Source organism: Trachypithecus francoisi, unplaced genomic scaffold (assembly GCF_009764315.1).
Source record: "Trachypithecus francoisi isolate TF-2019V2 unplaced genomic scaffold, Tfra_2.0 Lachesis_group1, whole genome shotgun sequence".
In the NCBI taxonomy this organism is placed as follows: Eukaryota; Metazoa; Chordata; class Mammalia; order Primates; family Cercopithecidae; genus Trachypithecus; species Trachypithecus francoisi.
Genome location: NW_022681454.1, coordinates 109,525,656 through 109,552,395, shown reverse-complemented (window position 1 = coordinate 109,552,395; position 26,740 = coordinate 109,525,656). Strand labels below are relative to the sequence as shown.

The 26,740-nt window shown below is 38.1% G+C and overlaps 1 protein-coding gene across 20 annotated transcripts in view; it reads right to left on the bottom strand.

The window, feature by feature from the left end:
* Positions 1–26,740, bottom strand: part of ANK2 (ankyrin 2) — a 715,648-nt gene that overhangs the window by 476,568 nt on the left and 212,340 nt on the right. For 19 of the 20 annotated variants that reach the window (XM_033215039.1, XM_033215046.1, XM_033215043.1 and 16 more), the window contains exon 2: positions 12,965–13,024. The exons of the other annotated variant lie outside the window; for it this stretch is intronic. In XM_033215039.1, coding sequence (XP_033070930.1) covers positions 12,965–12,985 — 21 coding nt within the window. In that variant the 5' untranslated portion in view covers positions 12,986–13,024. The remainder of the gene's footprint in view (positions 1–12,964; positions 13,025–26,740) is intronic. 20 annotated transcript variants of the gene reach the window in all.

Genomic DNA, 26,740 nt, shown 5'->3' with positions numbered 1-26,740 from the left:
CCTACAGTTTGTATCAGCTGCAGGAATACCAATCATGGTAGTGTTGGTGGTGGAGGATAAGTATATTGCTTCAGGATATCAAATCTAAAGTTATAAAGCAAAATCTCAAATAGGAGGAAAAGCAACAACATTGGAAGTTGGGAGCATTAAAAGTTTGTGGAATTGACCAGGATGTAATATGAAAAGGAATGCGTTTTAGATCCAAGAGAGTATCAATAAAGAGTCTGTGAGAAGCTCTTTTTCACTGTGGCACTTGTCACTTTAGCAGAAAATTGGTAGCATAAAGTAATTGTGTGGTTTCTGGACACCACAACTCAAACCTATCTTGTCCACAAACCCTGAGGTGTAGCTATCCGGAATGACTTGTTGCTGTGGAATTTGCATGTTTCACACATCCCCCTGCCTTTGCATACGCTTTTCCTCATTTCCAGAACATCCACTGGTCTTTATTCAAGCCATGCCTCTCTGCTCCCATAGCATTTATAGCACTGGAATTTAAGTTGTCCCTATATATTTTCTTTATGATTCTAAGTTCCTTAAAATCAGGGCCCTGTTTAAGACATCCTAATGCCATTGAAGTACCTATCACAGTACTTTATATATAATAAGAAGATATATAATTTGATCATTGAATTGCTTATCAAAATACATTGAATAGAAAATCCTGATGCTATTATACTGGTTGAATATATTCTCATAAATCCTCACCTATTCATTTATCTGACAAATGTGTATCAGAGTTTTGGGGTTTTGTTTGCTTTTTTACTTTTTTAATGTGTCCGACCTTGTGCTAGGAATGGGAGCTATTAAAGTGACTCAATCCCAGCCATTAAGGAGAATGAGATCTTGGTAGAAAGTTGACACTTTTACTCGCAGTAACATCGCTATCCAAACTGCTACCAAATGTACAGACTACAATTGTTTCATTGAAATACTTAAATATTTAATAGATTAAAGGCAGGAATTTTATTTATGCATTGATCATTCAAGTTTTCACAGATCCATTTCCTCTGCTTCATAACTGTAGTTTAGGTATAGAATTATGATGCACATTAAAGGTGATTTTGATTAATAACCCCACATTCTCCTATTTTCTATCACTGAGGCTCACAGTCCTGCTCAGTTATTAAGATGCTTTAGCATAGTGCATTTAGTGCAGCAACTTTCAATAACTGAAAAAGGCAGATTTTTGTCACTTATATCCATAAACTATTAGGTTTAATACTAGTCCATTTCCTCACCAGAACCATGTCAGAACACAAAAATCCTACAGATTCATGTGACGGGTTTATTAATTCAGGAATTATAACAATCAAAATTCAGAAGTAAATGGGCTGTTTGAGCTATAAAACAAACATATTTTTACTAGGTAGTTTAACAATAACTTTTTATCTTAAACTCACAAAACAGTTTTTCTCAATGCAGCATCTAAATATCAATAATATCTGACAATTAAAAACACTAAAGAGTTACGCAGGAATGGAAAAGTTTTTGCATATATTAATTTTTTATGTTCCATGTATAAAATTCTGTGATAAAAGGCAAATGTTATAGTAAGTATATACTTGTATAATAATTATACTAAGCAAATTTATGTGCCCAGAAACAAAATTGCAAAGCCTCAATAATGAAAGCAAACACAAGATTAAATCCCAAAATAAACTGAAGAAAATATTTATTTATTATTTACTTATTTATTTATTGAAAGAGTCTTGCTCTGTTGCCCAGGCTGGAGTACAGTGGAGCAGTCTCGACTCACTACAGCCTCATCCTCCCAGGCTCAAGGGCTCCTCCCATCTCAGCCTTCTAAGTAGCTGGGACTACAGGTGTATGTGACCATGCCCGGCTAATTTTTTTTTTATATGTTTCGTAGAGACGGGGATTCACCCCCTTGCCAAAGCTGGTGTTGAACTCCTGGACTCAAGTGATCTACCCAACTCGGCCTCCCAAAGTGTTGGGACTATAGGGATGAGCCACTGTGCCCACCCAAATGAGAAAATAATTCATACTATCTTGCTACCAGTCTTTGAAGTTTAAAATAGACCCCATTTTGTACTTTTCTTTGAAATTCATCCTTTAAAAACATCTATTTAAAGTCTTACTTTTCTGTTGGGCCTGATGTTCTTGGTAAAGTGGTCTTTAGATCAAGTTTGACATACACAAATACCATTTCTCTGTCTATCCCAGTACATTTGCTGAGCTCCCATCATGAACATTGAGTCCCTGAGGATCTTGAAGTTAAAGAAGATTCCTGCTCTAAAAAACATGTAAGTTGTATAAAGAACAATAACAACTAGGAAAGGCATGATAATCTAATTTCTGTAACTCAATTCAATTAAGTAGAACTCACAGCCTTATTATCCAGGGAAAATCAGAACATACAGGCCCTAAATTTGGTCATAAACTTTAGTCTAGATGTATTTTCCAGTAACTATTCAGGAGAAAGCGGTAGTCATGGGACTCAGCCCCAGAAGCAGCCGTCACTTGCCATTATATCAGCCTCTGCTGCATTAAGCTTTCCAAAAATAGAATTCACATCTTCAAATTCACCTATTCCTTCAGGTATCCCCAACAGACTTTTTCCCTCAACAGACAAACATTACGTTCTTACCTTTGACAATCATTTCAACTGTGATACAGGAATTTGATTCTAAAAAATCAGGGGTAGGATTGGCTCTTTCCAGCCCCTTCTAGCTCTAAATTTTAGGAAACAGTGAGTGCTTCTTCTTCCCAGTGTGAAGCCACATGGGCTGGGTCCTTTTGTTTTCGTCAGATCACAGAAAGAAAAGTAAGCAAAGAAGGGAAAAATCAGATTTTAGTTCATTATTTTTTTTTTTTTTTTGAGATGGAGTCTTGCTCTGTCACCTAGACTGGAGTGCAGTGGCGCCATCTCGGCTCACTGCAACCTCTGCCTCCAGGTTCGAGTGATTCTTCTACCTCAGCCTCCTGGGTAGCTGGGATTACCGGCAAGTACCACCACACCTGGCTAATTTTTTAATATTTTTAGTAGAGACGGGGTTTCATCATGTTGGCCAGGCTGGTCTCCAACTCCTGGCCTCAAGTGATCCCCCCGCCTCGGCCTCCCAAAGTGCTGGGATTACAGGCATGAGCCACGATGCCCAGCCAGATTTTAGTTCCCTTTGATACCATATGCACACGTAATTTTATCCTACATCAATTTTGTAAATGACTGATATAATAACAGTAACACAAATGGGTTTTTCATCATTATCTTTTTTTTTTTTTTTTTTTTTTTGAGACGGAGTCTCGCTCTGCCGCCCGGGCTGGAGTGCAGTGGCCGGATCTCAGCTCACTGCAAGCTCCGCCTCCCGGGTTCACGCCATTCTCCTGCCTCAGCCTCCCGAGTAGCTGGGACTACAGGCGCCCGCCAGCTCGCCCGGCTACTTTTTTGTATTTTTTTTAGTAGAGACGGGGTTTCACCGTGTTAGCCAGGATGGTCTCGATCTCCTGACCTCGTGATCCGCCCGTCTCGGCCTCCCAAAGTGCTGGGATTACAGGCTTGAGTCATCATTATCTTTATATAAAACAATTATAGATGTATTCAGATACGTAAGTTACAGTTTGACTTCATGATGAAAAGCATGAGTTTTGGAGTCAGACAGGTGGATTTGAAGTCTATTTGAACCACCACTGATGTGACCCAAACAAGTTACAGAAGCCCCAGTTTCCACTTTCACAAAATGAGGATAATAAAAATCTACCTAAAAAGAAACTCGAAAATAATCTATCTCAAAGTGTGATGTGCCTGAGTTCCTTAGTAGAAAGTAAGAACTATAGATGTTACTACTACTCAACAAAATATTCCCATCAAAAAAAAGACAGGATAAATATCCATGAAAGTTCTCTAATATTAAATATATATATATAGAAAAAATATTTCAAAGATGCTGTATTTATCTAAATTCCATGTCAAATTGACTCATTTTTATAAGTTTTGGATCTCTTTCAAACTCTAGTCCATGCACTATGTTATAACTTCTCTATGATTTCCAAATAGGGCTCTCAGGTTACTGAACAAAAATAAGTATATCTAACAAGATATACTTTATGATGCATATCTAATAAGTTTATAGATGAGGCAATCTGTAAACCTGTACAAATGAGGGAAATAGAGGCTATAAAGAGATTTTTTAACCATCCAGAGAATTCAAGGTATTAAACTCATATACAGATTCCAAAACTTAACTGAGCAAAATTCAACAACATATAGTTTCAAAATGTATTATTCAAAAATTAATGCTGGCCGGGCGCGGTGGCTCAAGCCTGTAATCCCAGCACTTTGGGAGGCCGAGACGGGCGGATCACGAGGTCAGGAGATCGAGACCATCCTGGCTAACACGGTGAAACCCCGTCTCTACTAAAAAATACAAAAAAAAAAAAACTAGCCGGGCGAGCTGGCGGGCGCCTGTAGTCCCAGCTACTCGGGAGGCTGAGGCAGGAGAATGGCGTGAACCCGGGAGGCGGAGCTTGCAGTGAGCCGAGATCCGGCCACAGCACTCCAGCCTGGGCGACAGAGCGAGACTCCGTCTCAAAAAAAAAAAAAAAAATTAATGCTGATCAGAAACACAGTATTAAGAAAGTTTAGAATAAGTAAAAGTACAAAGTTAACTCAATTGTTTTAACATTAAAATACACTGTGTACAGGAGGTTGAGGTGGTAGGATTGCTTGAGCCCAGGAGTTCAAGGCAAGCCTAAGTAACACAGAGAGACTGATAATATTGACTTTACATAGTCAACAGGAAAAATAATTGAACTAGTCAAAATCCTTTACAATAAGCTACATTTTGCCATAAAACTCTACATTACAGAAAGGGAATTAAGTACTCATTACTGGCCATTTACATACATTTTAATATTCAAGTAATATTTAATATAGCACTATGCTATTATCAAATAATTTGGATGGTTAGAAAGGGATTGATCCTAGCAACAATAGATATGAAAAACTGCACTTTACCACCTGAGCTAACATGAGTTTTTTACTGTTACATAGGCATCCTGAGCCTATATAGTGTACCTTGTTGCAATCATCTACATATTATAACATAAAATTATAAATTTGGAAAAAAATTTAGAGATTTCAGGGGATTTTCAGTCTAGTGCTTCCCCCACCCCACCCCACCCCACCAGCATTCATTACATCATGTTTTCCTAGATGTAGTCATTTCTAGAACCTGAAAATTATTTTTTAATATTTATTTATTTTAAATACATGGTCTCACTATGTTGCCCAGGCTGGACTTGAACTCCTGGGCTCTAGCTATCCTCCTACCTTAGCCTCCCAAGTAGCTGAGATTAGAACCTAAAAATTATTTAATTTACAAACACATATCTCTACTTCACTCTGGTCACATGGCTGACTTCTTCCTAAAAATACCAAAATAAATTAGGCTGCTCACAAATTTGGTCTTCTAGAAAGCATAGTGTGGGCTATCCTCTATCCAGCTCTCATAATTGTGGGATATTCTTCACATTACTTTTCTAGGGATACATATTTCTACTTTGGGATTCCCCACTTAAAAGATAAGAAAATGAGAAGGATAGGAAAATCATAATATATACTGCCCCTTACCCCACTCAAAAAATGGCAACTAGATTTTCTTAAATTCAATATTACACAAGTGAAATTTTGCTTGGGAACTTTGAAGTAGGATTAAATGGCTTCTAAAGTAATATGTTTTATCAGGGTATCAGGGTTTGGTCATCTTTTCATAGAAAATAAATGTTCGGAAATAATTGGCCCACATACCCGGTTCCTCCTTTTTTCCAATTGTTGTCACTTAAAAAATATTCATCAGAAAGGGGAAAATTTGTTTTGAACTGCACTTGCTGTCCCTAAAGTGCCACATCAGCTTCTTAACAACAAAGAAGACATAATTATGAGCATAAGAATCAATGAAATAGATGTATTTTTAGCTAACTCACTTTAAAAACTTAAACTATTTTTCTAGCTACCTCAAATAATTCTCTAAATATCTGATGTACATAGCTTTTTTCTTTTTTTATCTGAATGACCTGACAAAATATATTATATAGAGAAACTTTAGCTTCTCCCTAGTGTCAATGACAACATAATAAGGGAAAACATAGCAACAGAGTTTGTTTAAAAATATATTGATAATGGCACCCAGGTGTGGGCATGCACCCATAGTCCCAGCTATTCAACAGGCTGAAGTGGAAGGATCTCTTAAGCCCAGGAGTTCAAGTACAGCTTGGGCAACGTAGTGAGATATATCATCTCTTCAAAAAAAAAAAAGCGCACTCCTGGCCAACATGGTGAAACCTCGTCTCTACTAAAAGTATAAAAATTAGCCGGGTATGGTGGCTTATGCCTGTAATCCCAGCTACTTGGGAGGCTGAGGCAGGAGAATTGCTTGAACCCGGGTGTTGGAGGCTGCAGTGAGCCGAGATCATGCCATTGCACTCCAGCCTGGCGACAGAGCAAGACTCCATCTAAAAACAAACAAACAAACAAACAAAAAAAGCAAATGGCAAATAATAAACAAAAGTCTTCAAATTATAAACCAAATGACTTGAGCTTCTGCCAATTATGATAAATTATTTTGGGAGCACAAATGGGTATTAAAAACTTTTTAAAAGAAGGCTAAATATAGAATCCTCTTTCAACATTTTTTTAAACATTGCCTCTAAAACCTCTTACTAGTTGTCTTCCAAATATTTGCCTCTTTCCAAGGTAAAAAAGACAAAAGATAATTAGTTCCTCTGGAAGTCTCTATGTTTGCCTGATTGTACTGAGCAGAAATATGCATATTTGCAGATCTGCCAAGTGCAACCCATTTTGCTGGAGAATTCCCAGTGCATTGAATCTCTGCCAAAAAAATAAGCTGGGTGTTGAAAGTTCCTTTTTATCTGTCTGCAGAATTTCACTTTCTCCCTCTGCTGGCTGCCACAGACCCCCTTTACAGATATTAGGTTTAGATGTGCAATGAAACACATATTTGTTCTCTTTAAGTTTTATGATAATGAATACTTCAGTACCCCTTTCTTATAAGTATTTCTCTTTAGAGCAGCTCTCAGTAACTGGAGTTCACCATTCCCTGTGCAACTGAATAAAACGTTTCTGTGATAGGTCCTTCTTATAAGATTTGCAACTCTTACCATTATTTAAAGAACTCAGAAGCACTTCTAAAAACTGTAAGCATTTTACAATGTTTTCTTTGCACCACTGAACAGCCCCAGCTGAGGAAAGCAAAGTGAAGAGGGCCAGATTCATGCTGCGGAGGGCATGATCTTTTCTGTGAGATCAGTATTTTCAGATTGAGTTCACTGATCAGGCTAAGCTCCTATTTCTTTATACGTTTTGCCTCTAAGCATATAATTACAACACAGACATTGGAGATCACTGTGATTCATATAAGTTTGTGGAAATTTATGTTTATTCTATTATTTATTTGTTTGCAAAATTTTAAACACTAAAGAATACGGTTGATAATAATTAACCCAAATGTTACTGTTGTACCCTTAATTAATTCTATGACCATCATAGTAACTATAATAGAGAATTACTAGCATTTCTAGAATTACAATCAATGTGTATGAAGTACACCACTGAAGTATACAAAAGATTTTTGGCATCATATGCAAACAGAAATATACACTCATCAATAATCATGTTAATGCAAGGTATTCTATTCCCCAGTATCTAAAAAGTTTAGTCTTCGCTATTTTCTTCCAGTCATTCCAGTGGTCCTCCTAGGTCTTGAAAACAACCTTTAAAAACGTGAGACAAAATTTTATATCTGGTCCATATGATTTCATACTTAACCCTTTTAATTATTCTCATTTCCTTTTGTGATTTGCTTCTATATAACTAGAACAAGATTTCATGTGCCAGTAGGTACAGGTCTTAACGTGTGGTTCAGGGATATACAACAGAATAGAAGATGGCAGGGACACTGGCCAGACTGAGTTGCTTCACCTTCAGCAGGAAATGAGTTTCAGAATGAAAGGGCCCCCCATCCCGAATCAATGAGCCAGACTTCCAAAGCCAGGAAAACCATGGGGAGTCCTCAGCCAGCCAGAGATCTTCCTATCTGACCTCAGTATTAACAGCTTTTGGTGGCATAAGTCCCAAGAGGCCTAAGCCCTGCAGAGGCAGTCCTCTAATCATTATAACATTTAGAGGGAAGGTTGTGAGGAAATGACTAAAAAGGAAGCAGGTTCTAACGATATAAACCTTCATTGGACTCTCAAAGCCACTTTTTTCTCAGTGAGCCATTGTAGGTATTTGACTTGAGTAGCACTCTCTGATTTTGAAGACCAGCTCTTTTCTTGCTATGTCTCTCCCAGTCTCAACTATGTCTCATCCTAGCTGTCTGTTTGTTCAGTCTGACTTCACCAGCCTATTTTGGTCTTAAAATAAAATGATCTGGATCTGAGTTTTGGCTCTGCCACATTTGCTGGTGATTCGCAGTATGAGTTTGACAAGTTACTTAACCTGTATGAGCCTCCATTTCATCAAATATAAAACCAAGTTACAATACCCACCTAATTGCATTGCTAACTATTAACAATAACTCAAGTTAAACTGCCCTCTTTAATTGTCTTTATAACTCTGTCAGCAAGTTCTTCATACTCCTCTTTTTAAAGTTTAACCCTCTTTTAACCATTTCTTATTTTGGCTTTTCTACCTTATCAATACTCCACTTTCCAACATAAAAAGTGTGGTTTTCTCGAAAACTTCTATCCCATCTTTATGGATGTTTTCAGCCCTAGGCAAAGTCATACCTTAATGGAAAAGCAACATCCTGGTAACTCATACTACATGCTTTCATGGCTGCTCAAGATCAAGGCAGTTAATCCTCCCTGCCACAGTCATATATCTATCCTTTGAGGATAATGAAGAACAGTTCTACTCATGAGCTTAGTGAAGGACTCCACATTTACGAACTTTGGTAATCCTGATCAGCAAAATTAATTAAAAGGAGGGCTTGACTTTTCAAATCCCAGATTTGCAATATATTTAGCAGTGGTTTTTGTTGAGCTTTCTTGATAAAATTAGTATCTACTATCACTAAAATTATCAATGTAAGATAAGAATTTATACTTTAGGTTAAAGTAGATACTAACCTGCCTATTTTAATTGTAAAGAAAAAAACTATCCTCAAACCACAGTTAATTTATCTTAAGAATTTCATGTTTCACTGAAATTCGATACAGTTGTAATCACCTAGAATTGTACTTTTCAAACAATGTTCAATGGAGCAACCAGATTCAATGAGGATGTCTCCGGGGAACTTCCTGAAAGTGGGATGAGGAGGATGGGAAAGAAGAGGGATAAGTGGGTGGGTTCCATATCCCCCATGCCCACTGCAGTCACAATAGTTCTCTTTGTTAATGCCAGGTTTTATTTTTCAAAACGGTTTTGCAACTAAAAAAAAAAAAAAAAAAATTTAAGTACCTGAACTAAAAGATCCCTTCAGTCTTATAAAAAGCTCTATGCCCTCAAGTAAACACTCCTAAAAGTCACATGGGAAGCAGAAATTTAGAGTTTCTAGTTCAATGGACATATTAACCTTCTTATAATTCAAAGTCAGCAAACTGAAGTCTTTCATCTTCTGGGCCTGTTTAACACTTTCAGTCTAACTCTACTGTCCAAAGAATGCATAGCAGAGCAGAAAGAATGTGCCTACCTAAGGACACCTGGGTAAGGGCAGCAGCGTCTCTTCAGTCATGGCAAAAAAGACATATATTTTGGAGTGCTAAAGTAATCCTTTCTTCAAGATCAAAAAGTTTTTTTTTTTTTTTTTGAGACGGAGTCGTGCTCTGTTGCCCAGGCTGGAGTGCAGTGGCCGGATCTAGGCTCACTGCAAGCGCCGCCTCCTGGGTTTAGGCCATTCTCCTGCTTCAGCCTCCCGAGTAGCTGGGACTACAGGCAACCGCCACCTCGCCCGGCTAGTGTTTTTGTATTTTTTGGTAGAGACGAGATTTCACCGTGTTAGCCAGGATGGTCTCGATCTCCTGACCCCGTGATCCGCCCGTCTTGGCCTCCAAAGTGCTGGGATTACAGGCTTGAGCCACCGTGCCCGGCCAAGTTTTTTTTTTTATTACTTTAAGTTCTAGGGTACATGTGCACAATGTGCAGGTTTGCTGGCACATGTATACATACGTAAAAAGTGTTCTTAAATTTTGCCATGAAAATGCTGTCATTAGGACACAAACCAAAACTGAGGACCTAAGAAAAGGAGTCAAATCTTTCTTATACCTTCCCTCAAAACAGATTATCCCTGATTTCTGATTTTTAGAGAGTAATATTCATGTACTTGATACTCTTACAAATTTAAGGAGTTTGATGATACTACAAATTCCCAGTCATCAGTACTTGCCTAATCTAATATTGACCTCTCTGTCTCTCATTCTCCACAAACAATACTTCAATCCTTGCCCTTTTCCTCAAATCCTCACTAACGACTCTGGCCACATCTTCTACACAGAGAAACTTTTTCTTGACACCCCCCTTCAATTTTCCCTACCAAATCTACAAACCTATCTGTATCTGTATGTATCCTACAGAGATTGCCTTAGCTGTGTTGATGTGCATGTTGTCCTTCCCACGGGCTATAGGTAATTCCCCTTCCTAGACCACCTCCTCCATCACTTCCTTCCTTTTCAGAAACCCATACCTCCAATCTCTCTCTTTTTGCACTGTTCCCATTAAAATGTAAACATGTTCAAGACTCTCTCATCCCAACTTCCCTATCCAGATGCTGGATTCTCCGCACTTTTATTTCCTGACAAAATGTTCAAAAAGCTATCTTTTTTGCTAACTGCATCCCCTTATCTCTTATTTACTCCTCAAACCACTCCCGTCTGGTTTCTGCCCCAGCTTCTCTACTGAAACTTCCCTTGCCAAAGTTACTCAGGACATTTATACGTAAAACTCCTGTTGGTTTGTTGATGCATTTATCTTCTTTGATCTGTCAGCAACATTTGGCACTCACTACAAATCAATATTCTTCCCTTCTTTGTCAAGAAGTGGAATTGGTTCTTTTTCATACCATAATCACAGATCTTTCCTCCGAGCTTCTAAGATTCATCTATCCAACTTCTGACTTAGCTTTTATACCTAGAAGTCTCAAATGATGCAAAATGTATTGGAATATACTCATAAAATAATATTAATTATATAATAAAGCAGAGTAATATCCACCCTTCTAAAAATAGCCCAAGCTGGCCAGACACAGTGACTCATGCCTATAATCCCAGTACTGTGGGAGGCTGAGGTGGGCAGATCACTTGAGCTCAGAAGCTCACAACCAGCCTGGGCAACATAGTGAGAACCCATCTCTATAAAAAAAATTAAAAATTAGTCGGGCATGGTGGTGCATGTCTGTAGTTCCAGCTACTCAGCAGGCTGAGGTGGGAGGATCACTTGAGCCCGGAAGGTGGAGGCTGCAGTGAGCCATAATTGTACTACTGCACTCCAGCCTGGGTGACAGAGGGAGACCCTGTCTCAAAAAGCAAAACAAAAACAAAAAGAAAATAGCCCAAGCTGATTAATGTTATCTCGTTATCAACATTAATAAAATTGTCTAATTCTCCTTCAGCACTCAAAAGAATAGCCACAAAGTATAGAAAATGTATGTTAAATAATTATCATTCGAAGAGGACACATTTTTAAGTTATTCCCCCCTCTTTTTATCTTATCTTCAATAGTACATGACCTGAATTTTGTAAGGTCTTGAGGAAATTTCTAAGCAAAATGAGAAATGCATTAAAAATTACAATTTTATTAAAAAGCTAAGTTGAGGCCGGGCGCGGTGGCTCAAGCCTGTAATCCCAGCACTTTGGGAGGCCGAGACGGGCGGATCACAAGGTCAGGAGATCGAGACCATCCTGGCTAATACGGTGAAACCCCGTCTCTACTAAAGAATACAAAAAACTAGCCGGGCGACGAGGCGGGCGCCTGTAGTCCCAGCTACTTGGGAGGCGGAGGCAGGAGAATGGCGTGAACCTGGGAGGCGGAGCTTGCAGTGAGCTGAGATCCGGCCACCGCACTCCAGCCTGGGCGACAGAGCCAGACTCCGTCTCAAAAAAAAAAAAATCTAAGTTGATTTCTCCTCTTTTGGCATTCTCGCATATCTTCTGTTCTTGGATTAAATTATTAATCTAGTACAAAGGCACCATATATGATTTATTGCACCTGAAACATCATGGATATTTGCATGATTGTCAATGTTAATGATGTCATACAACTCATCTAATAGTTCACCATGTAATTGTTTCCTCTGTAACCAAATGAGATGATTTTCGCAATATTTCATAGATTCCTTCTAGAAAAGAAACAGATTCTTCTAGATGAGAGTCATGACTTAAAAATACAAGCAGATTTCCCCAAATCGTGTGTGCGATATAAATAGACTAATAATTTTTACGTTCTATCATTTAAGTCTAATATTTCTTCTTCCCTCCTTCCCCTTTATTTAAATGTAGAATCTGGAGAATTCTCCATATGGATGCAATCTATTTGCATTATTTAGAATCAATTTACTTTATTGACAACCTTATAGCAATCAATTTTATAATTATGAAGATAATGTTCTGATCACAGAAAACAAGTTCATAAGTTCTTAGAAAAAACAGATGACTTTGGTGAACAAATCCCAATGTGTTTATTATGTCTATTTATTCAAATTTCTTTCCTCCAGCTCCCTTTTTCCAGCAATGAATATCTTGAGGAAGAGACAATCAATCTATTTACCTTTTAATTCCCAAATAATACCAATGATAATTGCCTAGACTACAGAAAGAAAAGTCTTATAGTATATTACATTGCTTATAATTACAAAATTGTTAATGCTATAACATCTTTAAATCTGTTTTCATAAAAATTGTTTTTACCAAAATAGTACTTAGTTACATTCTAACCTCCGTGTCTTTTTATAAGATTCCTTTAAAGTAATACTTAAAATACCAGAAGTACCTTTTGCAACATGGTGGTCATTTGAAATATCAATTCTTCATGTCTCTTTTCATTACTTACCTAAAAGGATAAAAAAGAGAAAATATTAGAAGTTTGAAACCATTTCAATTTATCATTAAGAACAGTTTCTATATTTCAAATCAAAATAAGTTTGTAGCAGGCACTGATGGAGTTCTTCATTTTAAAAAGTCACTATTATAAATGCAAAAGAGCAAAGCAAAAATATTTTAACATTTCAAGAGTTCAGTAAAGTAGCCAAAACAGAATGTGATAAAAGATGAAAAATAGCCTATTAATATGTAAGAGAAATAGATTTTTTAAAACATGAGAATGTTCATTCAATCATAAGTAGATTCATAAGAATCTTGAGTGACTATGTTTACTTTCAGAGTCTGTCTAAATGCATGAAAAAGCATTGCCTGAAACTGCTGACCAAAGAGTATTAAATTGAATAAACATTCCCTACCTAACACTCGATGACAAAAACTAAGAAATGACAGATGCGTGTGGCCTATCCCTTCTTCTTCCTTTTATAACTGCCATTTGTTAAACATCTACAATATGTCAGCAGCTACACTAGCCATCTCATATATCGTATCTATTTATCCTTCATGACATGTCGTAAAATAAGAATTACTAAGTCTCCTTTACAGGTAAGAAAAACTAAACATCATAAAGTTTACATGACTTGACCAGCATTGTAAATGCCAGAGCCAGGATATATCCATCTCTAAAGTCTTCTTTTTTTATTATATTTTGCTGCTTCCTTTCAAAAGATTTGGTTTATTTACATGTTACATAATATCAAGAGATTGGACAAGTTTTTAATGCCAAAATCTTGTTATAGTGCATCAGGTTATGCTAACTGCTTGCATTATTGTATCATAATATATCAGACTTTCATGAGATTTGATTTCACCTCTGGTATCATTAAGCCACTAACATATGGCCATGCTTCTACTTTATTTTCTCTTATTCTTCAAAGCATATTAGAACTTTAACAGCCATTCACTGACATTCAAGCCCATGAATGGTTATGAAAACATGAAAGACTCAAATACTAAGTGTTAGAAATGATCCAATGGCTTAGGATCCCTGAACCAATTATAGCAGAATCACTAAGCGTGCTTTTTCAGAAATCTCAGTGTTGAGTCCCACATCAGTATAATTTTTAAAGACTACACTTTCGGCCGGGCGCGGTGACTCAAGCCTGTAATCCCAGCACTTTGGGAGGCCGAGACGGGTGGATCACGAGGTTGGGAGATCGAGACCATCCTGGCTAACACGGTGAAACCCCGTCTCTACTAAAAAATACAAAAAAACTAGCCGGGCGAGGTGGCGGGCGTCTGTGGTCCCAGCTACTAGGGAGGCTGAGGCAGGAGAATGGCGTAAACCCGGGAGGCGGAGCTTGCAGTGAGCTGAGATCCGGCCACTGCACTCCAGCCTGGGCGACAGAGCGAGACTCCGTCTCAAAAAAAAAAAAAAGACTACACTTTCTACAAACTCTCCAAGATGATCCCTCTGCATATTAAAGCATAGGAAAATATGGCAAGAATCACTGCCTTATACCAGTGGTTCCTAGACCAGCAGAATGAGCATCACGTGGAAACTCGTTAGAGATGCAAATTCTCAGGCCCCCCTCCACCTTCCAATGAGAAACTGGAAGTGGGGCCCAATACTATGTGTTTTAACAAGCTTTCCAGATAATTTTGATGCAGTTTGGAAGTTTGAGGACCATAGCCCAATGTGAAACAATCCTGGATTTTCTTGGCCAGAGGGTTTTCACTATCTCACTTGTGAACTATTAATATTTAGAGCTATTATGATGGAGTCAAGGCAGTGTCATTCTTCAGTTTCCAGGAGGCTCTCTGAACTCCCGGGAATAGCCCTCTGGCACATACCATGTTCAATGCCCCCAGTCCTCTTTCTTCCCCTTATCTTACTTGATCTACTCTTTGTCTAGATTCAAAGATTATAGTTTCAACAGATGTGGTGTCCACATTCACATAAACCTTAATAGGAGCTATTAAAATTATAAACAAGTATTCAGACACTGAAATCACAACCACCGTTTTTAAATTTCCTTGGAATTGTGTATGTAATGACAGTTATCAAATAGGTACCATAATACTTCTTTGAAAAAAAATCTTCCCATAGTTCACTTTGTATGTGGTGAACAATCCTCTCTGTGTCTTTGTACAAATTCAGAAAGGACAACATTTAAGCATTCATAAGAACATTCTATGAAAAAGACTAATCAAACAGAAATAAGAACATAACCTCCAGGTGTCAAAAGAATAAAACAGGTTCACAAAAGCCTGGCCCAATTAGAGTCCAAGACATATAGACAGTAACATCACAGAATATTAATTGTGGACCAAGTTGCTTTCCAGCTCTTATATTAGTGAATGCGCTAACAGGAACCTGATTCAACATCTCACACAACAGTGTGGAACATAGGAAAATCAATGTTGTGCACGGCATGCTGAGCAAAGTGTTCCATCTGACATTTAGAACTGGTTGCACTCAGCTACTTTTAATTTTAGTCCCAATTTTAAGAGACTGCCAAAGACACAAAGCTACTGCTTCAAGTCCTTGCTTCCAGCTCCCATCGGGCTGATCTGTAGAGCCTTTGAATACAGTTCCACTGACAGAACACACATTATTTCCTTTTGAAACTGAAAAACCAGTTCCTGGGCTTTTGCATACATGTTTATTCTTCTCCAAGAAATTCAAGAGCGATTTAAGTGCTCTCCTCTTCACTGTGAGTCTGTAACTCTTCTCTCTTAATGATGCAGTGTCTTGTGCTTAGTTCAGTTTAAAAAGTACTTTCCTGGCTGCCTTCAGATTCACAATTCAGTTTGATTCTCCTGGCCTCTGGCTGTTGAATAACTTTCCATGGTGACATATATTACATCTCCTTTTCTTCTTTTTTTTTTTTTTTTTGAGACGGAGTCTCACTCTGTCACCCAGGCTGGAGTGCAGTGGCATGATCTTGGCTCACTGTAACCTCTGCCTCCCAGGTTTAAGCGATTCTCCTACCTCAGTCTCCTTCCTGAGTAGCTGGGACTACAGGCATATGCCACCATGCCCAGCTAATTTTTGTATTTTTAGTAGAGATGGAGTTTCACCATGTTGGTCAGGCTGGTCTCAAACTCCTGACCACATGATCCGCCTGCCTCAGCCTCCCAAAGTGCTGGGATTACAGGAATCAGCCACCGTGCCTGGCCTTTTTCTTCTTTTAAGGCAGAGATTTTGCTTTGAGGTTGCAAAGAAGCAACACTGAAAACCATTTGTAACAAAAAATTAACTAGACAGATACTTTCAGCATCAGTTTATCAGCATCTCTTTCCTCCTAAACTTTATAAAAAACTTCCTATAAAGATGAAGACTCACTAATTTTAACCTAGTATTTTTTTCTCCTAACTTTAACAAGCACTAAGATACTAAATAATAGATAACATTGCTTTCCGTCACATTCTGGCCATTTTCTGGAAAGTATGCTTCCATTTATACCTTATAGTTATCCAATTACAACAGCTAAAAACCCATATCTGAATAATTGAATGAATAGTTAGATGGCTGTTGAAATCCCAGGGGCTAACTGTGGTCACTCTAATACCCAACAAAAATGACTCCCTACAAAAAGGTATGTAGTGCTAACAGTATATAAGGCATTATATAGGTGCCTTCCAATCTAGTTGGAGATGACATAATTAAACCAAAAGAGTTAATAATAAAAACTTATAGTTATAAGTTCATTCATTCATTCATTCACCCTGTGGTTTCTGAGTCTACAGTGTGCAGGGGGTTGTTCAAAGGTGAATGAGACACTGTTCCTGCACTCATAGATCTTATATTCATATAGGGGATGCAGGATGGAAAACTAATGACAGCAATCCAGAGTCATCATGGTGAGCAGATATGGACAAAGGACGTGATTAAGTTTAATATTAACTTATAATGCGTTCCCAAGTACCAAAAATTATATTGACTACATACATTATCTCAACTGGTATTCAGAACAACTTCATGAAAGCCCTCCTATTATCTACATTCTGTGGACAAGGAAAGTGAGGCTCTTGCCCAACACCATATTGCTAATCAATGGCAGGAATGAAAACCAAATCTAGATTTTCCTGCTTCAAGAAGCCTTGGTCTTATCTATAGTTGGTTTTATAAATCAAGCAATGTAAATTAGAAAGCATATTGGTGGGTCAGGCATTAAAAGGCTTGCTGGAGGGTAGTCTTCACAGAAGTGATGAAACTTAAGCTGAGTTTTGACATAATTAAGAGGGCAGAATAGAAATAGAAATTGGGGGAAGGAGAAAGATGGAAAGAGGGAGACTTGAAAGAAAGTGTTAAGTTGGGTTAATATTGGCTTAAGCAAATGTACAAAGCAGGATTTCTCAAGGTAAGTTCAAATAGTGAACATTGTACCCAATAGATAAATTTTAACCCCCTCCCCCTTGTTCGCCTTCCCCCGCTATTGAAGTCCCCAGTGTCTGTCAGGAAATACATTATTTATGCAGATCATCACTTACCATCTTTGACATAAATCACACTCCCCTATATGTGAACATTAAATAATGCTTCATCATAACCAAAAGCAATGTACAGACCATGTTTGGATCCTAATCTGAACAAACCAAGGCAGGTTTGAGATAAGAGATAATCAGGGAGATATGGGTATTAGATATTTGATACTAAACTATCTTAAAGAGGTGTAATAATGGAATGGTGGATATGGTTTTTTTAAATGTCTTGCTAGTTAGAGGCATAATAAAATATTTACAGGTGAAATGACATAGTGTCTGGTGTTCACTTTAAAATGCTCCAGAAAAATGAAACCAAAAAAATGTGGGGTGGAAGACAGATGGAACAAAATCAGTAAAATGATGATGATTTTTGAAGCTAAGTAGATACATGAGATTCCTTATATTATTCTCCATACTTTGGTCCATATTTGAAAATTTCCACAAAAGACTTTTTTAAGAGCCTCATGAAATGTGGCCAGTAAGACAAAAACACCACCAAAATTTTGATCTATATAGAGAGATGACCCCTCAAAATAGCTATATCATTCATTCATTCATTCATTCACCCTGTGGTTTTTGAGTGTACAGTGTGCAGGGGGTTATTCAAAGGTGAATGAGACACTGTTCCTGCACTCACAGATCTTATAATCATATAGGGGATGCAGGATGGAAAATTAATGACAGCAATCCAGAGTCATCATGGTGAGCAGATACGGACAAAGGACGTGATTAAGTTTAATATTTAGAAAACTTGCTCTGGCTACAGGGATGGATTGATGAAAAGCAGAGAAAATGAAGATGGGAAACTAAGACACTACCACTGAAACTGAAGATGTGATGGATATTAGAAATGCAGAAGAAGTAATTTAATTCTCACACTACTTATAATTTATTTCTAGTATTCATAAAATAGTTCAGGCTATTAGGTGCCTACATTGTACCCAATCCTACAGAGAAAACCTTGTTTAGAATCCTCTCATCTATGCTAATGGCTAAGAAAATGGTGTTTTTATGGGGCCAGAGAGAGAAAAAAGAAGAAATTGTATATGCACGTTCATCTTAGTAATAATGTAAATAGCAACTAACAAAACGAGAAAATTATAAATACTTTAAAATTATTTTGGATGTTACTAAGAAAATATGTAAATACACAAATTTAAGCAACCAGTTTAATTGAAAGGGAACTCCTTTTTTCTGAGTTCCAACATGTGGTATTTGGAATCCTAATTACTAAGGTCACCTCCGTATTCTGTTAAAGAAGTTACTTTCCTAACTTTCACTACAATTAAAATATGCATAAAGATATTCAAGTCTTTGTACTATTGCTTTCACTCATTTTAAATAAAAACAATGAGATTACACCCACAGGAAAGTCTTCACAACCCCCATCAACCTGGATAGAGTTCAGCTAGGAAGCAGCACACAAGGGTTAGGAAATGCCTTTCCCTTCCCTAAGTGAGGTATTAGAAATGCTGAAAATACCCTCCATGGTGGTCATTTCTTTCAGTGTCTCTCAGTCAGAATGAAATATCTGAACTGACAGTTGTGGATCAGTGTCTGTAGGGCAACAATTTCTTCATGAAGCTGACATATCTCAGAGGAAAACACCATCCTCTGCTTCCTCCTCTTTTATCTCCTGGTGTGTCAACTACAAAAAAAAATTCTTTCTCCTGGAAAAAGGTCTGAGTAAGTTATGAGCTTAGTTATTTAGGTCTATGTTCATTAGACAGGAGAAAGAAGAAAATGAACTGTTTCATTTGTTTTTGTTATTTTCAAGGTCTTTTTCTTGAGTTAGTTTTAAATTAATTTCCAAATATGGAATCTAGAATTTTTATTTGAAAGAATAGTCAACACTGGTTTAAAAATGGTTGGCTTCAGTGGAGAAACCTTATAAACACTATGTCAGTTAAGTGACCAGAGTTCACATCAACAGCACTGTCATGTTCACAGTGCTACACTTGATATAATGTGATGAAAATGGCACTTTATTCTGTGATCAAAACATGTAATCTATGAGAAAATCATAGACAAATTTCAATAAAGGGATATCCCACAATGTACTTAACCAGTACTCCTCAAAACTGTCAAGAGCATAAAAAGCAAAGAAAGCCTATGAAGCTGTTATAGAAAAGAGGAGACTAACAAGACACAACTATATAAATAATGTGGTATCCTAGAAGAGAAAAGGGGCATTTGTTTAAAAACTTTAAAAATCTCAATAAACTATGGACTTTAGTTAATAATAACACAATAACTTTATTTAATAATAATTTGTTATTAATTACAATAAATATACCATGCTAATATAAAATGTTAACAAAGAAGAAACTAAGGGGAGAGGATAATCCCAGAACTCTTTACTATTCACTCAATTTTTCTATAAATGTACAAATGTTCTAAAAAGCAGTCTATTAATAAAATAAAGATGGTTGGCTTCTCCTTTGATAAAATGTCAAAATATTTTCTCATCTTTTTGATCTATAGTTTATGTCCTATAAATTAATATTGATTTGATAGTAAATCTGTTTTTTTGAGATATTTGAGAAGAATATGCATAATTTCTTCACTACCACAAAATAGATCTTCCAGCCTCAAAAAGGAAATATACAGGAAACTAGTTCTTATTATTCTTGGAAATAATGGGAATAAAAAGCTCTTCCAGAGACAAGAGTGCTGACACCTTCTGGAGAGGCATTCTGCCGCTGCTAGCTGAAACGGTGAGCAAGGAGAATTGCAATGCCTTGGTATCTCAGGTCCTAAACAGATGTTCAAGGCACTGACCAAGCAGATGCCCAGCATGGAGAGCTGAGCATCCATCTGGCCTCCCCTATAAAAAGACTGAACATCATCAGTGCATGCATATTTTTAGGGCTAGAAAGATCCTTAAGAGATTATCTGTTTTAATCCCTTCATTTTCACAGATGAGGAAATTTTAATGGCCAACTAATTTCTGATTGGCAATCCTCTTACTACTCTTAAGAAATGTGAAAAATAAAGAGGTTGATCCTAAGAGGTTAAAGAAAATCAGTTGCTTTTCTTCATAACGATGTATGCAAATAACTTTTGCTTGAGACAGATGATGTTTTCCATTTGAACTCCTATTGTGGAGAAGGGGAAAATGAAAAAAGTAACAAGGATGAAGACATGAACAAGAGGCATTGAACAAAGAAACGGAATATTGGCAGACTGGGTCAAAGAACCCCAGGCTCCCGGGAAAACCCAGGAGAGAGAAACTACTCCTGTCATGGGGGACCAGAAGCTATAGCTATGCAAGGTGTTTGAAGAGAGGCATGGTTTTAGTTTTGCCCGAATGAAAATTTAAAGAATTGGCCACTTCCTCAGTGACCAGTTATCAGAGAAAGTCAGAGAGAGAGATTCTCTAACCTTGGCTGTAAGAGAAATATGACTTGTCAGATCACCAGCTGTAAGAGTAGCAGAGGGGAGAGTGTGCCAGGCAAGGAAAATGCAAAAAACAAATTCATGATTAAGGAGTTATCGTCCCCTTTCACACAGAAGCTTCACTTTAATTGGTGTATCTGTATGTAGTTTATATGTTAAGCATCCTCACACTGGAGCTAAGTGGTTTGGTCTTTAAATAACAACTTCACTATATGGGTGGCGCCTCATTGGAAGGAGCAGGTAAGTGAGTGGCTGTGGCCGTGGTTCCAAGGCTGAATAAAGGGAGAAGCCCTGAAGGTCTCAGGTTGGTGACAGCAGAAATGACAGCTAAAAAAACAGACAGTAGCCTGTAATCCCAGCACTTTGGGAGGCCGAGACGGGCGGATCACGAGGTCAGGAGATCGAGACCATCCTGGCTAACATGATGAAACCCCGTCTCTACTAAAAAATACAAAAAACTAGCCGGGCGACGTGGCGGGCGCCTGTAGTCCCAGCTGCTTGGGAGGCTGAGGCAGGAGAATGGCGTAAACCCAGGAGGCGGAGCTTGCAGTGAGCTGAGATCCGGCCACTGCACTCCAGCCTGGGCGGCAGAGCGAGACTCCGTCTCAAAAAAAAAAAAAAAAAAAAAAAAAAAAAAAAAAAAAAACAGGCAGTTTGAGCCTGGCATTTACAGTGTTTATCCAAACCAGCCACGTATCAGCAGTAAAAACTTGACCAAGGCCGGGAGAGGTGACTCATGCCTGTAATCCCAGGCATGAGGCCTGGGATTTTTTTTGGGAAGCTGAGACGGGCGGACCACGAGGTCAGGAGATCGAGACCATCCTGGCTAACATGGTGAAACCCCACCTCTACTAAAAATACAAAAAATGAGCCGGGCGTGGTGGCGGGCGCCTGTAGTCCCAGCTACTCCGGAGGCTGAAGCAGGAGAATCCGTTGAATCAGGAGGCGGAGCTTGCAGTGAGCTGAGATCGCACCACTGCACTCCAGCCTGGACGACAGAGTGAGGCTCCGTCTCAAAAAAAAAAAAAAAAACTTGACCAAAAGCTCTTTAACCTCGTTCCTTAGCATCTGAGGTCATGAATGAGACCTCAAAGGTGTCTTTCTCTACTTCAGAAAAGCATTATCAGCACTCACATTTATCTGTCCTTTCTACAAGGAAAAGGAAATCTCAATAAGCTGGAAGTTTTATGCTACATTTCTCAATCCTTTTTTTCTCCCTTCGCTTTTTGTTCTGGTAAAAATGGTTTCTATTCTGTTTCCAGTGCACAGATTTTACCTCTCAGAATTGTTACTTGCTTAAATAAAGCAAAGGGCTTAACAACAGACTGAAGGTAGGAGTAATTAATGTTTACACTTGAGAATTTGCCCCTGATGAATAAACGACTATGCTCTAAACAGAACCTACAGCCCATAGTCTATATCACACATGGCAAAAGAAACAGCTTTTGAAGACATATACTGTAGCTCCTTCCTCCTGTGGCTGGAAAACAAAGTACAAACAGCTAAGCTCTCTCTAAATAACCAATGGACATAAATTAAGTCAGAGCTTTGCTCCAAGTCCAGCAATCCTGCTGACCCTTCCAAGTCTTCTAAAGTGAGCTCCTTTTTCTCTGTCAGAGACTTTGGGTGTAATGGCCTGGAACTGAAGCAGTAGGGTGGCGAGTGGTGAGAGAATGAGAACAAATGCTTTCATTATGCAGCTTGCTGTGGCAAAATGAGTTTGACTCACAAACGCAACACAATTGGGGCAATGTAGAGGCCACAATGCAGCAAAGCTGAATCACAGACAGTTTGAATGCTCTCGCTTTGACACATACTCTCAGAGTTGACCAGTTTTCTGACATTACTGTCAACCAAGAAAACTATTTTTGAGTTGCTTTTGTTCTTATTTTGATTTTGGAATTTATAAATACTCAGGAAAATAAACTCTCTAGTTTGGGGACAGATTTTGTGGGATGTTAGCAGACTTTCAATGTAACCAAACTATGTAATGAAGTTGCTTATGAATTAAAAGTGTTCCTTTGGGTTCTTGGCATGTTTGTATCACTCATCTGAAAAAAAGACAGAAGTGCCAGCAACTGCAAGCTCTGGGGCTATCTGAGCATAATAGCAAAATTGTGGCCCCAGTGGAGCGTTAAAAAAAAAATCTATTTAATTCCCCAGAGAACAGATAATGATAAATTTCTGCCACTCTGAGGAGAAATCCATGGCGTTCAGCACCTAAAAGATTGTAAAATTGGTGGGGAAAATAATCCTGATGGTCACTAATGAATGAAAATTCCTTTTGCAAATCCTGCTCTGAATGATTATTTTTTCTTTTAAATTGAAAATAGGCTTGCCTACCCAAGTCTATGAAAGGGACGATTAAAAGGCTTTATGGTGAGTGTATCAAGTTCTCCCTAAGTACTATATTGATGTCATCCACTGTGGTATTAGGCTAATATGTCTGGTTTTTTGGTGCCATCTGTATTTTTCAGACAAGTGGAATATGAGAGCAACAATTCTAAGTGGTTCAATGCTTATCACAACAAAAATTTCCATTAAGAATTTTCCATTAGGAAAATATGTTTAAGACTATTTAGGATAACTAAATTACCCTTAGGCCACTTACAAGCACATTGATGCTTCATCTCTAAGCATCTCCATTGGGAGAGGCTTTGCAAAACTTCTGCACAAAATGTGTCTAATGCACCAGCATCCTGATGTCACCAGTTCATTAACCTTGTCAGACATTTGGCAAATTACTGGGAATTGTACCCCTTATTAGTTATAGTCAAAGACTGGGGCGGGGGGAGGAAATACTGTACATCAAATCTGGCTTTCAGATCTTGCAACCCTATCATATCTATGAGCTCTGCTATTCTAAAGCATGTTTCATTGATGTGACTCAAAGAAATCATAACTAAAATATAACAAACTTCTGTCTTGTTTCTGCTCCTATAAAATCAAGCTGAAATAGCCAAGAGATGGCGGAAAAAGTGGAGCAGTAAGTTCTAGGGGTGACAATACAAAAGAACATCATGCTCCCAATAAAAAATGACATGGATTCATGGATCTTCAAGTATTTGCATTTTACCATGTTTTCTAGGCCCAGCTTTTAGGAAATTGTGGAACATTCTACAGCATGCCCAGATAAATGTTTAGTTCCTCATAACAATATGTTACTAAATCTACAGCTTTCCATTATCGTCAACTCTTACATAGAACAGCAACATAATCAGCATTCATTTGTAAAGTACTTTCATAACTTAAAGTTTGAAAGTTTTCAAATTATAAAAATAATATATATGTATATATACCACATATGTACATGTAACACCTAATACAAAAATTTTATGTCGATCAATAATTTTAATCTCCTTAAAAAGAAAAGACTAGAGATTCCTTCTATTCATATAAATGAATGGAGCTCTCCTCCACTACACTGAATTTCTCAAGGACGGGAAGCCAGGCTTGTATTCACTTCCATATCACAGGGCCTACTACACGCCTAGCCCATAGTAAGTGCTCAAGAAATAAAAGAATTTGATGTTTTTTTTTTTTAAAAAAGAAGAAGCCAACTAGGGCATTTTGAAATGGGACATCACAGAGTTTAGAGATGAAGAGTCGATGTGGTGCTGTGGAAATTGCACAAGAGCAAGGGTCAGCAAGCTTGTGTTTGCATCTTAATTTTCCCATTTCCTGTCCGTATGATCTTTTGTTTTGTTTTGTTTTTTGAAACCGAGTGTTGCTCTGTTGCCTAGGCTAGAGTGCAGCGGCACCATCTCTGCTCACTGTATCCTCCGCCTCCTGGGTTCAAGCAATTCTTGTGCCTCACCCTCCCCAGTAGCTGGGACTACAGGTGCTTGCTGCCACGCTGGGCTAATTTTTTTGTATTTTTAGTAGATACAGGGTTTTGCCTTGTTGGCCAGGTTGGTCTCAAACTCCTGACCTCAAGTGATCGCCCACCTCAGCTCCCAAAGTGCTGGGATTACAGGTGTGAGCCGGCGTGCCTGGCCTGCATGACTTTGAATAAGTAACTATATCTCTGTGGAGGTTTCCTCCATCACTAAAAAGGGGAGAAGAATCTTGCAAGACCATTATGGAACAGAGAATGTATACAACATGCAGAGGTTGATAAATGGTCATTATTATGACAGTGTTTCCCGAAGTTGTTTATATTAGGTTGGTACAAAAGTAATCGCAGTTTTGCCATTAAAAGTAATGTCGGGCCGGGCGCGGTGGCTCAAGCCTGTAATCCCAGCACTTTGGGAGGCCGAGATGGGCGGATCACGAGGTCAGGAGATCCAGACCATCCTGGCTAACACGGTGAAACCATATCTCTACTAAAAAAATACAAAAAAAACTAGCCGGGTATGGTGGCGGGCGCCTGTAGTCCCAGCTACTCGGGAGGCTGAGGCAGGAGAATGGCGTGAACCCGGGAGGCGGAGCTTGCAGTGAGCAGAGATCCGGCCACTGCACTCCAGCCTGGGTGACAGAGCGAGACTCCGTCTCCAAAAAAAAAAAAAAAAAAAAAGTAATGTCAAAAACACAATTACATTAGCAAATTAAGATTTAAGGTGCTAGCTGGGTGTGGTGGCTCACACCTGTAATTCCAGCACTTTGAGAGGCTGAGGCAGGAGGACTGCTTGAGCTCAGGAGATTGAGACCAGTCTAGGCAACATAGAGAAACCTCATCTTTACAAAAAAATATTTTTTTTTAAATTAAATAGGTGTGGTGGCATGCACCTGGGGTCCCAGACTACTTGGGATGCTGAGGTGGGAGGTTCTCTTGGGCTTGGGAAGTTGAGGCATCAGTGGGCCTAGGCAACAGAGTGAGCGACCCTGTCTAAAAAAAAAAAAAGATTTAAAGTACATTATTATTATAATTTACAATAATAACAATATTCACACTTGTAGGTATAATGCACTTTCCCAAATACCTTATATGCTTTATCATATTAATCTAGTCAATAACCATATAAAGTGGTATTATCTTCATTTTACATATGAGAAAATTGAAATTAACATTCCCAGGATTGTTTATAAGATTGGAGCTAGAATATCAGAATGAGTTCTTAAGAAAACAAAAACAACTTTAAAAAAACTATTTATCTGAAATATAGCTGAAATAACCATTTGGGGGATATATTATCTGCTATAAAGGACTTGTAAAAAAATATTTTTAGAATGTGCAAATGCATGAAGATTTACCCACTCTGCATCCTAAAGTCCCTCCTAAAATCAACAGCTTAAGAAGCAAAATATGTGGAGTTCGATTGGTTTTGCAGACATCAAACTAATATCCCATATCCTATGACCTCAGGATTCAAAAAGGATAAACTAATAACAAGAACAAAAAGAACAATTATGGCTTAAAGTTTCACTTCAATATCCTTAGCATGGATATCAGTCTCATTGATTCTGAATCTTTACAGCTCTGACCATGTGAATATGAAACACTGCTCTTTTCTAACAGCAGTACATCCAAGGTCTAGGGCTGGTAAACAGGACAATGTCAGCATTCATAACAAGTCCATATCTTTGTAAAGTACTTTATATTCGTAAAGAGCTTTCAAACACTTTACTTCAAAATTCTTCAAAATTCTGAGTTGGGTAATTGTTATGATCCTTAATAATTATAGAAGCTATCATTTGTTGAATTTCTATAATAAGCAGGACATTATATACATGCATACACACACATACAGACACTTTATTCTAATCCTCACAACAGCCCCATAAACTAGATATATTTATAGTTTACCAATGTAACAGCTGGGGCTGCTTGCCCAAGGGACTTACCCAAGATTAATAAAGGCAGTCTAATTCCAAGGGCAAATGTTCCTGCCATGCCAGG